At 51.1% G+C, this 16,228-nt stretch overlaps 1 protein-coding gene across 1 annotated transcript in view; it reads right to left on the bottom strand.

Annotated features, from left to right (window-relative positions):
- POR (cytochrome p450 oxidoreductase) overlaps nt 1-16,228 on the bottom strand; it is a 31,105-nt gene that overhangs the window by 12,428 nt on the left and 2,449 nt on the right. Inside the window, exon 3 of the mRNA XM_075168879.1 lies at nt 5,829-6,021. Coding sequence (XP_075024980.1) covers nt 5,829-6,007 — 179 coding nt within the window. The 5' untranslated portion in view covers nt 6,008-6,021. The remainder of the gene's footprint in view (nt 1-5,828; nt 6,022-16,228) is intronic.

Here is a 16,228-nt window from a genome sequence, read left to right as displayed (position 1 = left end):
TCTCAGCAGTTAACAGTCTCCCCATGCTGTCATTTGGGCTTCGTTGGGAACAGGGATATCACAAGCATCTTAGAGAGCAGCCCCAGCCCTGCCCATGCTACCGCCGGGACGGGGGCTCGGGAGAGCTGCCCCCCAGCCAGCTCACAGGACTCAGCTCTCACTTAGCTTTTGGCTCCCTGGTGAACCTCTTTGGTTTACTGCCCTCTGCAAATGAGATCCAATTGAAATAGCTGTTAGGTCAACTGCTAAACAAAATGCTTTTAAAGGAGGAAAAAAAAAAGTTTTAGATCCTTTCAGCAAACTCCCTTTCGAAGAGAAAAGGGTGCAGCACACGGAGCTCGTCCGTTTTCAAAAGAGGCAACCCTGCACTGAAATATTGTGGCGGAGAACAGTCTGTGGCTCAGACACAGAAGAAATAATGAGTCTAGCTTTTGAAAAAAAGCTACACAACTCCCTGAAATTGCTTCATCAGGGTGGCTTAAAAATCCGAGCTGCAAAAACGCACAGACACTGAAGACACAAATGACACTCATTTTTACCGCTCAGCCAGGAAAACTTAGAAGAGAAAGCATGTTTTCAGCAACAACTGCTCTTACAGCTTAGATAGCTCAGGGCAGCGACTCTATGAGAGTTAGAAGAAGTGACAGGTGGAGGGAAGGGGATTAACTCCACTGTCAGAGCGAGTCTTTAGCTTGTACAGATTGCCCACCTTGGCGAGAGCCCTCAGCACAAGCGACTCCCAGGGCTCTCTGTCACTTTGATTTCAGGAGAAAAAAAGAGGAGGGGGAGGAAGTTCCCGACAGCTCAGCAACAATACCAAAGTCTCTGTCTCAGCCGAACACCTCTCCTTCAGAAAGCTCCCATGCCTGTGGCTTTCCTCCCAAAAGCACAGGTACATCCAGAAGCGAGAACACCGCCTGGATGTTGCGGAGAAATTGAGCACCGACAGCAGGGTCTCCTCTGGAGCAGCCTGCCTCCGAGCAGAGCCTCTCCCCTTCCTTCTCCTCCTGCCCCAGCAGGGAGAGGCACCCCACTCCGCCCAGCTTTGGGGTGGCAGGAACGACCCTCCGAGTCAGAACGATCCTGCCCATCGGACAGATTAACTCACCTCGCCGCGGCCGCCTCTTCTCGCGGGGCCGAGTAGACGCAGCCCATGGTCAGGGCAGGGAAGAGGCAGACAAAGAGTCGCAGGGCAGCCGTGTCTGTCTGCAAGGGGAGGTGTGGGGGGACGGAGCTAACTTAGCTCTGGAGCAACACGCACACAGGCCTTTCCATTCTGCTCCTCCTGGGCATTAAAGCCAAGCGTCAGCCTTTTGTTAAGGAGAAGAGAGCCGGCACAAAAGGTCCCGGCATGGGTCATAGCAGGAGTGGTCCTGTCCGCTCAGATCCTCGTGGCGGGGCTTTGGAAGTTACCGAGTAGATCCGCACAGTCCTGAGAAACTGCAACATCTGGCAGCAGTGGCAGAAAGGAATTAGGAGTGGAGAATCAAACCTCCCAGGATCCTCCGCAGCACACGTCCCTCTCCCATCCGCGTGGAGCAGGGGGACGGGACACAAAACCCTCCCCCAGCCTTGTTACCTTGGAAACTGTTTATATCACAGCTGCTTTTAGATATATTCTTTTTTAAAAAAAAAAAAGTAGACGCTGTAGCTGAATGAAACGATTCCAGACACTGCGTGAGCAACGCTACGGGTAACTATGGCAGTGCCATTACGGAGGCAGCTCAAAGGAGTTTGTTCTCTTCAGGATCCTATTAAATTAAATTAGAGGTGGTCTCTCTCCCTCTCTAACACACACGCAGGCAGCAAAGAGAGCTAATCAGGCTAAGGAGTTGGAGCAATTCCTGCCACAGGAAGCCCTACAAGCACCAGGGAATGGATTTCTCTATAGCTGCAGAATAGAGATAAGCCAATTTCTGCCCCAAACAATGTTAAAGATGGGGGAGAAGGGAGGGGGTGATACCCAGCGTACCAGTCGATATCTCGCCTGCGTCTCCCCAGGGCACCAGTCTGCACAACTCCGGAGCAGGGACACAAGAAAGGAAAGAAATCTGCAATTGTGAAACATGCAGAGGAGGCGCAGCCAAAGAATAAAAATAAATTAGTGCATTCTCCAGCAATGCCACCACGAGGAAGCACGGTGGCCACGGCTGCGTGGCAATCGAGAGCCGTTCTCCCTAATGACATCTGCAGAGCAGGCTGCGGGGGAAGGCTGCTCCGGTGGTTTCAATTAAGTCGAAAATGGTCAAAACATAAGCAATCCTCAGTCGGCGGTATCCCAGCCTGCCCCACACATGCGTGTGTTCCACAACACAGGTACAGGACATCTTGTATGCAGCAAGCCTCTGCATATGCTGGGCTCTGCCCCTTCTCTAGGGGCTTCGGGCTGGAGGGGCTTGGCTGTGAGGGTAAGGAATCAGCAAGCGCCTGAGCGGTGGCTGAACCCAGAGGTGCATCGTCGCGGCAAGATCGTGACAGTTCCCAGGCCACGCGGGCTGATGGAGCCACGTGGAGTGAACCCAGCCAAGATGCCATCCAGAACGGGGTATTTTGACCGTGCATCTGTTCTTCCACAATCAAGGGCAGTTGCAGCAGCGGCATTTCCTTTGGAGACCCTGCTGAGATGACGTGGCTTGATCGAGGCGTGCTGCTCAGCGGCGGCTCCCAAAAACCCCAGGAGAGCACCAAGGTGCTGGACGCCGTGTTCAGGTCGGAGGCTCTGCTTGCACTCTCCCATGCTGCAAGCAACCCATTAAAGCAGCAGCCATCGTGATGCGTCTGAATTGCTGTTCAGCACTTTCATCCTCCAGTCTTCCGAGGCTGAAGCTGAAGTTGGGAGCCAAAGTGACATGACAGAAACCATCACCGAATACCATCAGATAAAGCAGTTCACGACAGTTTGGCGAGTCAAGGCAGAGCTGCAGAGAATGTGCTGAAGAAAAGCAACACCTCTTAAGGTCAAGGCTCTCCACTTCAGCCAGAGACAGCCCTGCCTAGGGCTCTCTGCCTTCATGGGTCCGGGACAGCTTCCCTGCCTGCAGATGGGCCTGCCCCTGCCTGCCCACGGACCCGCTTGCTAACCAGCCAGCCACAGGCAGCAGCTGACAGTGTGATCCTGTATCTTGCTGATTTGCTTGTTAATCAGAAAGGAAACTCCACCCCAGACTCAAGAATGACAGGAGGGAAGGAAACCCGAGGCTGAACAGGCTTGTTTTCCCCACTCATTTCCCTCCTGATTCCAAGTGTCCCATAAAATAACGCTGCAAAAGCTGCAGGAAGTTGCTGTCTCCGTCCCAGAGGATGGATGTGCCACTAGCCACAGCCTTGGCTTGTGGGTCCATGCAGCCCTCAGGCCAGCTTGCTACAATGGCCACAGCAGGGCTGCAGCAGGCAATGCCAGTGTCAGGCTTAATGTACAGGAAAAAACTACTTCAAAGCCTCCTCTCATTCTTCACTTGCCTGGCTGTCACTTTTCCAAAATGCAATTGTGTCAGACAAGGTCCAGAGCAAGCTGGCCTCTCCCCCCTGGTTATGGGTGATGGGAGGTGCTGCTCTTCCCCAGCTCTTGCAAGGAGCAGTTGCGCAGTGCTCCCTGCAAGCCACCTCCCACGCAGATGGAGAAGGCAGCACGGACACCACGCAGGAAACGCAGGCAAAATACCCGTGAGTCAGCTCAAAGCCAAAATCCCCAGCCAGTCTCAGATGGAAGCCCACGTGCTGAGGTCCTGCAGCAGAACAAGGCGGTAACACCCCCCCGGGGCGGTTAGCAGGCCCCTCTGCAGCGTGACTTCTCTGCAAGGGCACGACCGCCTCTGGAAGAGCTTCACGTGATGGGTGGTGGGTGGAAACAGTCACAAGGACAGTTGAGCACAGGAGCTCTCCAAGTCGATCCGCGCCACGTCAGTATCTAATTTCAGACTGATAGTGCCATTTCTCCAGCCAGCTTAGCTCTCATCGCAACGCAGCCGTTCTCGTTACAATCTCCAGAGGCAACCGCACGCGCTGTTACACACAGCTCTCTCTTGCAGGCACGAGAGGGAAAGTATCCGACTGATCCAACAAATCAAGTTCCCAAGGTAAGGCCGAGCAGGCACAGGCAGGCAGGCTGCCACCAGCCTCACGCACACCTGTCTGCATCAGGTACCGCAGCCAGGGACATTTCTTCCTTTTAAACCACCCCCAGCCAGAAAACGCACTTTCCATCCTCCTGCCACACCAGTGCGTGCAGCCTGCCTTCGGGTTTGCTCGGAGCTGTGTGCTGCTTTTCCCATTACCCGGGGATTTCACAACAGACCTGGCATCCCAGGCATGTCTTCAAGTAGAGGGCTCTGCCACCAGAGGAGAGAGTCATGATCTGACCAAAACAGAAACGGTAAGACCAAACCTGCTCCTTTTCAATTACAACCTGAATTACAACACAAACACTGGACAATGAGCCCTGAAAACTGAAAGCAGCGTAACCCACTAGGGTAGACATACAGGTCTGAGATAACAGACCCACAACCGCTTGCTGTGTTCGATTTAGCTTTTACACACAGGGTAACAGGAGCATCAATCCCCTGCTGAAATGCCTTCGCTTACCACTAAACATCCACATCTGAGCAGCCTATGGACAGGTCCTGCTTTCCACACCAGGCTGTAACACTTCGAAATGAAGGACTGACAAGTATGTCTTGCCAGAGCAGCACCCGCTAAGTGCCATGGGGAGAAACCCAATTCACGCAGGACACCTTGCTGGTGCAACCGTATGTGTTAAATCTTGAACCTACTGCGAGCAGCCAGCCGTCGCTATTCCCCTCCTCGCAGCATGGCCGCACCACCAACCGCTCAGGACTGGGGGGGGTCTACAGTGAATTTGCAGCCGGCATTACAAACCCAGAGGATTCACCTTTGTTGTGTGGTTTCCTTCTGCAAAGGCCTAACACCGGCAAGTGCAGAGCTGGGCTAAGGCTGAGGCTGGCCTTCCCTCTGGGGCAAACTGCACCCACGCAGGGAACAGATCCCAGGAGACTGAAGGGAAAGGTATTGCACAACGCCAGCTCCTATGGTCTCTGCTGCAGTGGGTTTCAAACCTCTCTACTGCTCTTACCAACGCTTCAGGGAGAAACAGAAGGAATGAGCTAAAAAGCCCAGCAGAAAACTGATGTTAAGTTTGGTATGTGACTGAGACAAGGAACTAAATGCACCCAGATCTCCACCAACGCGGCTCGCTCCTGGCCCTAAGCCCTTTGCAGAAGACAGGGTGGAACAAGGACCTCTCCCTCTCCAAATCCAGTCTCCCACTGCTGCGGTAACCTGGCATCATCAAAGCCAAGCAAGTTTCACAAGAGCTGCCAAGCAGCTCATGGCCAGGAACTATCTCCTAGCTCCCCAAGACTATTTATTCTCTTCATAGCTAAGGGTAGATAAGATTTCCGATAGGAAACCTGCTTAAGAGCAAGTCCACCTTTCTCCAGATTTATCCAAATAATGACTTTTATCAGAAAACGCAGAGAACAGCCAAAGCAATCCTTAAGAGTTTTGAAGTACAGCCAGGAGCTTTCCTGCCTTGCCTTTTTTTGCCTTGCTTGAGAAAGGCAAATTACTGATTTGGGCCACACGGTGGGGTAAGGCAAAACTGCAGCCTGGCTCTTCCACCGGGATTTCTGCATTGTGAAGTGAACGGCTCAGAAGGAACATGAAGGGAGAGAAATGCACTTTGGGACTAAGTCCCCTCGCCCAGGGACCTCCCAGAATCCAGCTGAACTTCCCGCACAGCCTCCGAGGACCCACCATAAGCAAGATGGAAAGCTACACTCACCCCACGCCGCCTGAGAGTTGTTACTTACACTGATTGTATTTTGGGGAGGTCTGGGACTTCCTCCTTTTTCTTGCGAAATAAGAACCAGTAAGTAAAAAGCCCGGTGATGAGCGAGATGAGAAACACGTCCGTCATGCTGAAGAGAGAGTCTTGCTGTGCAATGTTGTCGGGAGGGGAGATGTTCGGTTCCATGCCGGCATCCCCCATGATGGTCAGAGGCACTGTAGGCAAGGAAAAACAGATGAACACCAGCAGTCACACACTACCACAGAAAACCAGAAGGGCATTAAGGACGTTCAGAGCATGCTTTTCCATGCGTTTACTCCTAGGAGCACAAGGCAGCCCAACAACTCTTTGGAGAGAGGCTCTGCACCATAACACTGTGGGATCCTTTTGCGTCCCAAGGTATCTCACTGTCTCACCAAGCTTTTCCCTTCCCGTTGCGTCCATGCTGATCCACCAGAAGTGATTCCTGCTCCCCCTCCGCCAGCACCCTTGGAGCAGCCCCACATTCCAGCCAGGGAGCCCAACCTGGCTCCTACTAACGCCCCAGCAAAACTCCACAGGGACTCATGGCCAGCCTTTACTAAAGTCCTTACTCACCACAGAGCCCAGGGGGTGTTAGTGGGGGAAGACCCCACTCTTCCAGTCACCCCACAGATCTGGGGCTTTCTCCCTCCTTTCCACACGGTGACACGATGCCCCGGACCTACTGCTGTGCTTATAAACTGCAGAGCAGGACAGTGGCATGGTACTTCTGTGAGCATCCCCACACGAGGTCGTTACAACACAAATGATTAATAGTTCTGATTTACTATCCACCTCCGCATGCAGATTGGATTTACTATCCACCTCTTTTTGGGCCTCTGGCTTCCCAGTGCCCTCCACTATCTTCCCCAGTTTAACTTCCACCTCCTTGAATTACTCCCTTCCACTTGCCAAGGCAGAGTTTAAGAGGCTTGTGACTTGCCCATGGCCATACCCAGAGTCCGCGGTAGCACAAGGATGGGCACCCAGCCCTCAAGTCCCTGACTAGCCCCATGGCCCCTGTCCTTCCCCTGGGGAGTCACCCATCACTCCCTCCCTCCCGCTGCTCTGCCAAAGCTCTGAACTCCTCTGACCCTAGTCCAGATCACAAGATTATCTTCCCAACATACAAGGACACACTCTGTCCAAGCAAACAGATAATTAACTCAAAACTTGATTTGTAAGGGCAAAGTGACTCTCTTCTTGTACTGGGGCATCCTGCCAACCCAGGAGACCATGGACATTTTAACCTGCACACAGAAAAGTGACTCAGAGCTGTGGGGGTGCCAACGGAGAGAAAGGATCTGTCCCATGGCTGAGCTGCGAGGAGAGAGTTAACCTGTTCGGCAAACCTGTGCCCGCGGGAGAAAAGCTCCCAGACAGTTTTCCCGGGAGGCTGAAAGAGAAGCAGCAAACTCCAAGTTGTGCCTGGACTGACAAATAAAAAAGACTGAATGCATTCAGGAGCTGGGAAGAAAAGGGAAGGTGATGCTTAGGGAGCACTAACAAGGGAGACCAGGTAAGGTCTTCAGCAAATAAGAACCCCTTGTTGTTACCCCACCAAAGAAAAGTCCAGCTCTGGAGAACACGAAGTACTCTGCCACAGGCCATCAGATATAAAAGGCAGCCCTGTGAAATGCAGGGAGAAGTCCACAGCCACCTGGCAGTGATCATGGGTGGGCTCCTGGGTATTTTTGCAGCCCAACCAGCTCTCAGCCCTATGAGAAGTTTAATTCAGTGGAGAACTTGGCAAGTGACTGTACTACAAAGGGCACTAAAACACCACTGCAAATCTTCCCATTAGGTTCCCAGAGATGACACTAAGCAGGGGGGTGGAAGAAAAATGTTAGTGATGCAACTGCAGACAAGCAAATTGCCCATTCCTCTCCGTCAGGCAGGTCACCCTGTTCTCCCTCCCTGGCAGACAGGCTTTCCATCGCTGGATCTCAGAGCCAAGCAAGAGCTGGGTGTTATTTCTGTACAACCGTAGACTAAACTGTTAAGTTAAAGCCTCCACAACTGGAGCTTAGTTGCCAACAACGCACAGCTCCCAGCAGGGTCCCTCTCCTCCTCCGTGTTGGGTTCCAGTAAACCCATGAGGAGCAGGTCCAGCAACTGACACTGAGGAAACACACTGTGGGGGAAAAAATGTTGCTGCTTTATTGCCTTCACAAGTCCCTTCCCATGGCAGATAAGGCAACGACAAACCTTTGCTCAGAGGAAGCCATGAAAAAAACCCAAGGCTGATGAAGACCACTCTAAGTTGGTTTTGGGCAGGAGCTCCACCCTTTCCCTTCTGAGCACCAAATCCAGCACTCACAGCAGCCAAGCCCTAGGAAAGCCTCCCTGCGGAGAGCACAGCAGCATCCCTTGTAACAAACTGCACGTGGAGGAGAGTTTCAAGCTAGACACGTCTTCGGTGGGCAGCAGCCAGCCCAGGGTGGAACGCAGAGAGGCTGCATATGCCTGGCCCCACAGCAATTCCCCTCCCAGCTCCGGATAGCTCAGACATGGATATTCGCCAGCTGCCCTTACACAGGGCGAGTAAATGAGTTCCTGGGCTAATCAGCAAGGCGACGGCTACGTCTCCAGCAGCAATCCATTGCCATGCCCAAAGCAGCAGAGCTTCTGGCCTCCCAGAGCAGAAGGGATAAGCAGCAGCCACAAGGGGTTTTGCTTTTTCAAGCCTCCGGAGGTGGTCTGTTCTCCCAAGCAGCGACGCCTTGGAAGGAGGCATCCTCGGGAGGGAAGCTCCTGGGAACGCAGTGTGGACAGACGCAGGGGAGGAAGCTGTACTATCTCCCGGCCTTCACCACCCTGCAGCTCTCCAGCACTTCAAAGGGGAACCCTCCAGCTGCAGCAGCAGCCGGACCACCCGCTCAGTCCCTACACCCACAGCCAGAGGGAAGAGCACCATTTCTGGAGGCTTATGGGTCTGGTGGTGGACTTGGTTTGGTCTCCTCTTTTCATCACAAGTCTCCATAGCATAAAGGTTATATACTGACCTCTAACCCTGGAAGGAAACACAGTCGTTCTGTACTGATGGGACCAAAGACACAAGAACTGCTTTAATTTTGATGATGGGCTCCATCTGGTCCTGGACATTTAGTTATTCGAGTCCTACGTCCTAGCTACAGGTTTTTCTTTTTGCTCTCCCTTCACTATCCCCTCCCTTAGGAAAAGGTTTGCTTAGATGTAGCAAGAGAAAGGCAAAGGATGTGGAATTAGACTTCGCATTTCTTTTTTTAAAGGGTTGTCATAACTCAGGAACTATTTAACTCACTTCACCTAGCACAGGAAGATTATTCCTCAATCTATCTCAGTCTTACCTAGTTGGCCATAACAATTATTCTCCAGAAGTTCACAGCAATTCATTTTCAAATACATGTCCTTTTCGACCTTTCAGTGAAAAGAAACCTGACTCTTACTTGGAATTTAGCTATCCTGGAAATCCTGTGGTCTCTGGAAGGACCCCAAATAGAATCAGACAGGGTTTTTTTGGGGGAGGGTGTGGGGTGGGGAAAAATTTATGATGCAGAAGTAAAGTTCTCCTGACACCAGTTTCAAGGGTAACTTTATCCTGAAAGTTTATTATACCTTCAATCAAGATAAGACAGGCTTCCATTTCTCTCTTTTTTTTTTTAAAAAAAATCATGGCTCCAGTTCCTGGATCCTTGTTTATGCACACAGTATTTGGTGTAAAGCAATCAGTCTCAGCCGAGATGTGAGGCATCTACATCACACAGAAAAGTCACAACATTTTGAAAGATTGCGATCAAGCGATGCTATGTTTTAGCACAGCTTTTCAGCCTCTGAATGCAGCTTCTAAACCTGGGAATTTGCTTGCTACACGGCAGCTTGCAATCATTCAAATCACCGGGGAACCTCTCTGCACATCTCCATCCTGCCAAAGAGATGCGCTTCCTTCTCATATTAAAAAAAATGTATACCTCATACTCATGCACATCTCTGAATCAAAGGATTGGAAGCACTGTCAGTGCCAGGCAGCCTCAAATCCCCCACGATTTCTATGTGGGCTAAAGGTGCTATCATGTCACAGCGTTAGAAATATTAAAATATAAATAAAAATAGTATTACAACAAACAAGACGGGATGGGGAGTGCCCTAAAAGCCAAACGGTCAGCAACCCGAAGAGATCTGTTCTTCCCCCTCTCTTGCACACAGCCGATGGCAGCATTAGGAGCTGGTGCAGCAGATGCACCCCAAAAGCACGCTGGAGCCCTCCCCTCCAACTGGCAGGCACAGCATCACGGCCATGAAACGTGGCTGGGAGGTCTCCCTTTCTGCCAAGTACAAGGATGTTTCCGCAAGTCACATTGTAGTATCTTCTAGTGACCAAAAAGCCTTGTCTCTGAAGCTAAGTTGGCAATTTGGGCATGAAGTTGGCTCTTTGAGTTGAAGTAGCCTTTTATTTTATATAATGTTTATGACGAGTTTCAAGTACCTCAGGACAATTTGGCTTCCCGGTCCCAGACCAGGACTGCAGCCTGTGACTCTTACTCCAAAAACGAGTGATGAAACTCTGTGTTTGACTTTCCTCTGCCCTCATAAGCACACCGTGACCTGCAGCATCAGCCCGGCTCACGTGAGAGGGAAAGGAGAAGGAAGACTGCTGACCAAGCACAGCCCCGGGCTGCTCACCACTCTCACCTCCAGTAACTCCAGGCTCCAGCCAGCTGATCACAGCCCGTAGCACCAAGAAGCCCCCGAGTTCAGCTCAACACAGCAGAGAGGGCTCCCCACGATCCCCGCACGCCCATGCGGCAACAGGCACAAGTCCCGCTGTGCCCTACGGACTCTGCCTGCCCTGGCACAGGGCAGCACCCCCATCTCCCATGCCCCTGAGCTTATTGAAACAGCCACAGTTTTCCCAATGGGAACCAAGTGGCATCAGCATTCTTTGGACACCTGCAGATAAACACAGGAGCTTCAGGCAGAAGCTCTATTTTGCAATATATGCATGCTAAAATTTATGACGACCGAGTCAAAGGAGGAATTGAGTGACATAAATGCATGCAATGCCGTTAGTCACCCTCCGCCCAACACTCGCCAGGCACCATTCAAAGGGAACTCAGCAGGGCGCAGGCAGCCAAGCCTTCCCCAGCCCGCAGCAAGGTCCAGGCTGTCTCAGCTAATTGCTAGCAGGGACACCAGGTAGCCAGTTAAGTCAAATCATGCCTGCAGGAATGAGCTCGCCACACATCTCGCAGCAATACCATCACACCGCCAACGCGAGCCCTGGAGCGCCCAGTCCCTCCATGCTAGCCAGGCTGTTCACATCCAGCAAGGGCACTTACCGAAGGACTGCTTTCCAGTTTCTTGTAAATGGGAATCCATGCAAGTCACCACCACCTCTACCAGCAACACACACTCAAAAAGCCACCAGTTCTTTCAGATTGGCTTTCTCCAGTTCAGACTCCCAGTAAAAGCCCCGCACAGCCACGCCAGGGAAGGGGACAAAGGGGCACTGCTGGCAGAGCTGACTTGGCAGAGCACTCTTCTTGCTCTCTGCAGCCACGTGACGATGACCCTCGTGTCACTGACTCAGCACATGCATTGCATTGCATTAGTGAACAAAGCAGAAGCACAGCTGTCATGATTTCTAGTGCTGGAAGCTCTGTGAGGCTGGGGATGTCAGCATTACCACGGGATCTGCAAGAGCCACCCTTCTGATCGAGAAGGACCAACCCAAATTCCCTAGGTGCAGGTGGGTGTGCATGACCAGACTCTCCTCCCCACCACGTGCCTGGCCTGCCCCGGGGATCACCCTTTCTCTCGTGCTGACCATTCTTGCACCACGGCACAGATCAGGGACACGATCAGCCTCCAGAAGAAGCCTTAAAAAAACCGCCACAGTTTTAAACCAGAGATCAGTTATTTCCACTGGCATCATGGCACACCCCAAAAGACAGCTTCAGGACAGAGGTGAGACACAGCGTGGAAATGAGCAGCCAAAGCACATGGAAACTCCTTCTCTTTGTACAGCACTAACCTACAGCCCGAGCTCTAGAAACAACAGTAAAATAAATAGAAACGGACTTAAAAACTAACTAAAACACCTGAGAGGGAAAAAAGAAAACCTCCCGGTGGCCCTCTCACAGGTCTCTTCCCACGGCATCTGCAAAGCTTGTCGAGAGCTCGCAGACGGCAGCACCAGAAGGAAGCCGCGGCGAGCCCCTGTCACTCTGCACAGCGGTGGCAGTGGAGAAGGAAGAGACTTGCTTACAAACAGGAATGCAGTCTTGTGACCGGCAAAGGGTTTTCTTCTTTCACCCACTGAAGATACAAGACAGGCGGGTTACTGATGGGTGTCAGGAAGAAGAGCCCCGTGGACATGAGCCCACGAGGAACGGGGAGAGGCAGCAGCAGGAGAAAGAGCAGGGCTGTGGTGGAGATGGCATTTCTGAGCATAATCCTGTGCCTGGTCTCTTTTGAATCCCACTGCAGTGAAGACTTTTCTGCATGCTAGTGTGTGGTATTGGGGGAAAAAATAAATCTCTCATTCCTCTTCGGGTATGAATGCAACCGATTAGAGTAAGAAATTCTGTTTACATCAGCCTGTGCCAGTCTCGGCAAGTCTCAAATTAGCTCTTTTTCCCTTCCCTTCTAGTAAAAGGAGACCTGGCAAGAAAAGTGGTCCTTTCCAAAACAAAAGCAGACCATCGAAGTTGGCACTCGGATCCAGGTTATTTAACATTGCCTTCAACAGCCCTTGGATTAGCCTATTCTCTGTAGCTCTGCTGCCCAGAGATCGCGTTTCCCCTTAATAAGAAGCCTTTGGTCCGGCCAGATGAGTGGCCGTGCTTGGTCTGGTCTGCACAGGCTCCCTGCTTTGGGTGGGCTCTCCCTACAGCCGAGTTCCTGGGCTCCTGGAGGCTGCACTGGGGAAAAAAGTCATGGTGGGAAACCTGAGGGCTTCCTCGCCCCATCAGCCTCAGCTCGAGCACCCGTGAGCTTGCTGTGAAAGAGGGCAGCCATTGCACACAGCGAGCCAAAGGCGTGCCTTCCTCATCACAGCGATAACGAGCGGTCATCCAGGGCTGACTTTCACCAGCATCTGCGACAACGAGGTTTGGCTTTCACTATGCCGAGCACTTCTGTATCACTTTCTTCCCACGTATTTAAAAAAAATCCCAGCACATCCCACAACTTCCCATTAGCCGTCACCAGCTCAATAAAGAAGGCTGGAAAGCAGCAGAGTCTTTCTCACACAATACGAGGGAAAATGACTTTCCATGGGCCTCTCAGCACTTCCAGCAATTCAGAGACCCCAATCTAAACAGGGGACTTGGCTGCAGGAACACCTCGAGCAGGGGTAAGAAACACACACCCCACTCAAAAGCTGTTTTTTTTGGTGAAACAGAACAAATTACTCTCGCTGTGCAAGGTCTTTTCTAACCAGACCTTGACACACCAGCTCAGACGTCGGCAGAACTCCTATTTTAGGCACGAGACAGATGCGAAGCGTGCATCAGTCAGTCTGGAGCTTGAAATACTGCATATTTGAGCTTTCGCTGTCACACTTGGATTTTTTTCCTGGCCAATAGGTCTCATTCAAGGACAGCAGAGCAGCTGTAGAAGCAAGGAAGAGAACAACAAGAGGAGCGGTTTTAGTGAGGCAGAAAGCAACTCTACTCTACAGATATACCAAGGTGGGCCTATGCAGCAAGCCCAGTACACTGAACCAAAGGACTTAAGACATTATCCAACACAAAAATGAATTCAAACTTGCCAAGCTGCCTTAAAAGAAAGCAACCCAGAATTACTCAGTTTGCACACTTCTTTTCAACAGGTAAAAGCCTGTCTCTCAACCTTTAAATAAGGATGTGAGGCATCCCACCAGCTTAGGCACCCGAACACCTTCCTTCACGCAGATTAACATGAGCCAGCACAGAAAAACAAGTGTTGAGGATTACAGGATAAACAAAACCTGAGAACAGCAGGTAAAGCGAACCCCCCTGTTAACTAATACTGTTCTCCAGCCTGCCTTCCCAGGGAGGGACAAAATTAGTGCCTCGTGCTTCAGGCATTGTTTGAAAGTGGAACAGGGGTCTCAACACCATCAATATTTGGGACAAGTCTGCAGGAGTTTTAGACCAGCCTTTCGCCAACTACCATGGGCACTACTCAGTCAAACCAATTGCTCAGAGGGGCTACGCTGCAAAATCTCAGGAGCAACCCATTCAGGCCTGTATTTTGCATGGTTCAGGTCCTGCTGAAGATGTTCTTTTAAGATCAAGAGGGGAATATGGTATTTTTTCAGCAGCCTCTTCTGCAAGCGTTGTACCCAATGCTGCCACAGGTGGAAGTTCAGTGAAAACCATCCTCCTCCAAACTGTTTGCTTACCCCCTGCCTGCATTTGCTGAGGGTTCACGTGACAAGCTGTGATTTTGCCTGCAGCCACTACAGGGAGCGGAGCACTACGGACAGGGTTGGTAGCCACAGACTTTGACCTCTTCCACCGGGAAGGGTTTGGACAGCAAAACCCTCTAATGCTGTTCTTGTTTGGGAGGTTTCCTTTGAAACTAACAGCTGAAAGAGCATCAGAGGCACATGGTTAAATAGATCCTGTAAAGGTTTAAGAACTGTGAAGACCTCCAATCGGAACAGTATGTTTTGGGGATTCATTTAAAGAAAACCAAGCACTGCTTGTATGGAACCGGGACATCTTGGATTTATAAGGTAGCTTTCCTCTGAGGATGTGAGAGCTTTTCAGACATTACGTGCCTGTCTCCTACGTTGCCGTAAGGGAAGGAGGTGTCACCATACAATCCTTACGTCACGTGGTAACCCAGCAAGAGAGCTGTCCTCCTGGTCCCAGACCCAGGCTTGACATCGAGCTGCCCTGTTAGAAGTGTGTGCAGTCACCCTGTGAGCCTCCTGCCTGCTATGGGTAAGGCAATCTGAGCTGTATTTTACTTTTTTGAACACTTGTGAAATACAGACAACTACCCAGCCCAGTCCCACACCACCATGTGCACCAGAACATCAATCCCGTACCCAAAGCGGATATCCCTGGGCCAAAAAGCGACGTGAGGCAACAGGACAACAAACAAGTCAGGCAGGGAATAAGTGGGGTCACAGGCTGAAAGGCTGATCCCGAGTTGCAAAAACTGCAGCTCTCCAACTCCACACTCCCACCCCAGTACGGTCAACATAAACAGAAGATACTTGACAAAGGATTTTTCTTTCCCTTCGTAATGCGAGCTGCTCCTCTTACCTCCAGCAGTTACACATACAGCCCTGTTACACAACCAGGGCTTGCACAATCCTTACAGGCATTTTATCAGCTTGCTCCTCCAAAGCTTGGAGTTAACTAAAACTGAGAGATGCTAGCAATGACCCGTGAAAGCAAGTCAATAGATGCATTTCACAAGCAACCACGCAGCAAGACCCAGCGTACTTGCCAGCACTGCAAAGACAGACCTACCAACTCCCTAAGCTGGTTATTAAACCTTCCCCGCACACGCACTGCCAGAGCCAGATTTTCCAAGGAGAAAAATCCAACCCCATCTTTAACTCCGAACCTTCCCATCTCCTACTCCATACAGCGAGAACGGAAAGGAAAATTAGTCAATAATTCTACGTTATTCCTTGCAAAGGAATAACTGGAGGCCCAGAAGTGGCTGATAACTAAGCAAGAACACTACAATAACCTGCCACCGTAGGTCAAACTCAGCCACGCTTTGGATTTGTGGCCCTAGAGAAGCCACCGGAGATACAAGCACTCCTCTTCCGCTTTTTCTGGATTCCATGAGCAATAAGCAGCACACAATTGACTCAAATGTTTACTTAGGGAGAAGCAGCAAGAGATTATAAGCAGCCTGTAATTATTTGTTCCGATATATGAAATTTCAAACTCTATAAAAAAACAATCTTGGCAGAGGCGCACCTGTCACTGCAGGGCTCGTGACTCACTCTCAACAATAGCATGTATAAAGTAATCTCACCACTCGGATCAAATGATCACATTGGGAAAGCAACTTATGCAAGTTCTACGAATTGTGTTTTTAGAGGTAGGAGAGCCCGCGTCAGCAAACAGAACGAAGTTCAGTGTCAGCATAGGTAACTGCCGGGTGGCTTTCTTTCATACCAGAGGAAAGGGATGGGGAGGAGATGGCAGGAGCGCAGACCTGAGCAGGGAAGCCTTTTCCCTGGTCCTTCAGGACTGAGCAAACACGTTATCTTGGCTGCGTCACAACAGCCACAGGAGAGAGTAAAGATCAAATGAGATTTCAGTCCGGACGCAGTTCCACGTGCCGCTTTTGCTGCAGGTGAACTGGGTAAAGAAACCATCACTCCCAGCCTGTCAGGTCTTGCTGCCAGCCAACCTCCCCAAACCCAACTGCGCCCACAGATGCTCCACAACCTGCAACGCT

This window comes from Calonectris borealis, chromosome 19, assembly GCF_964195595.1.
Source record: "Calonectris borealis chromosome 19, bCalBor7.hap1.2, whole genome shotgun sequence".
Lineage (NCBI taxonomy): Eukaryota > Metazoa > Chordata > Aves > Procellariiformes > Procellariidae > Calonectris > Calonectris borealis.
Note: the sequence above shows the minus strand (reverse complement) of the source record. Positions and strands in the feature narration are given on the sequence as shown.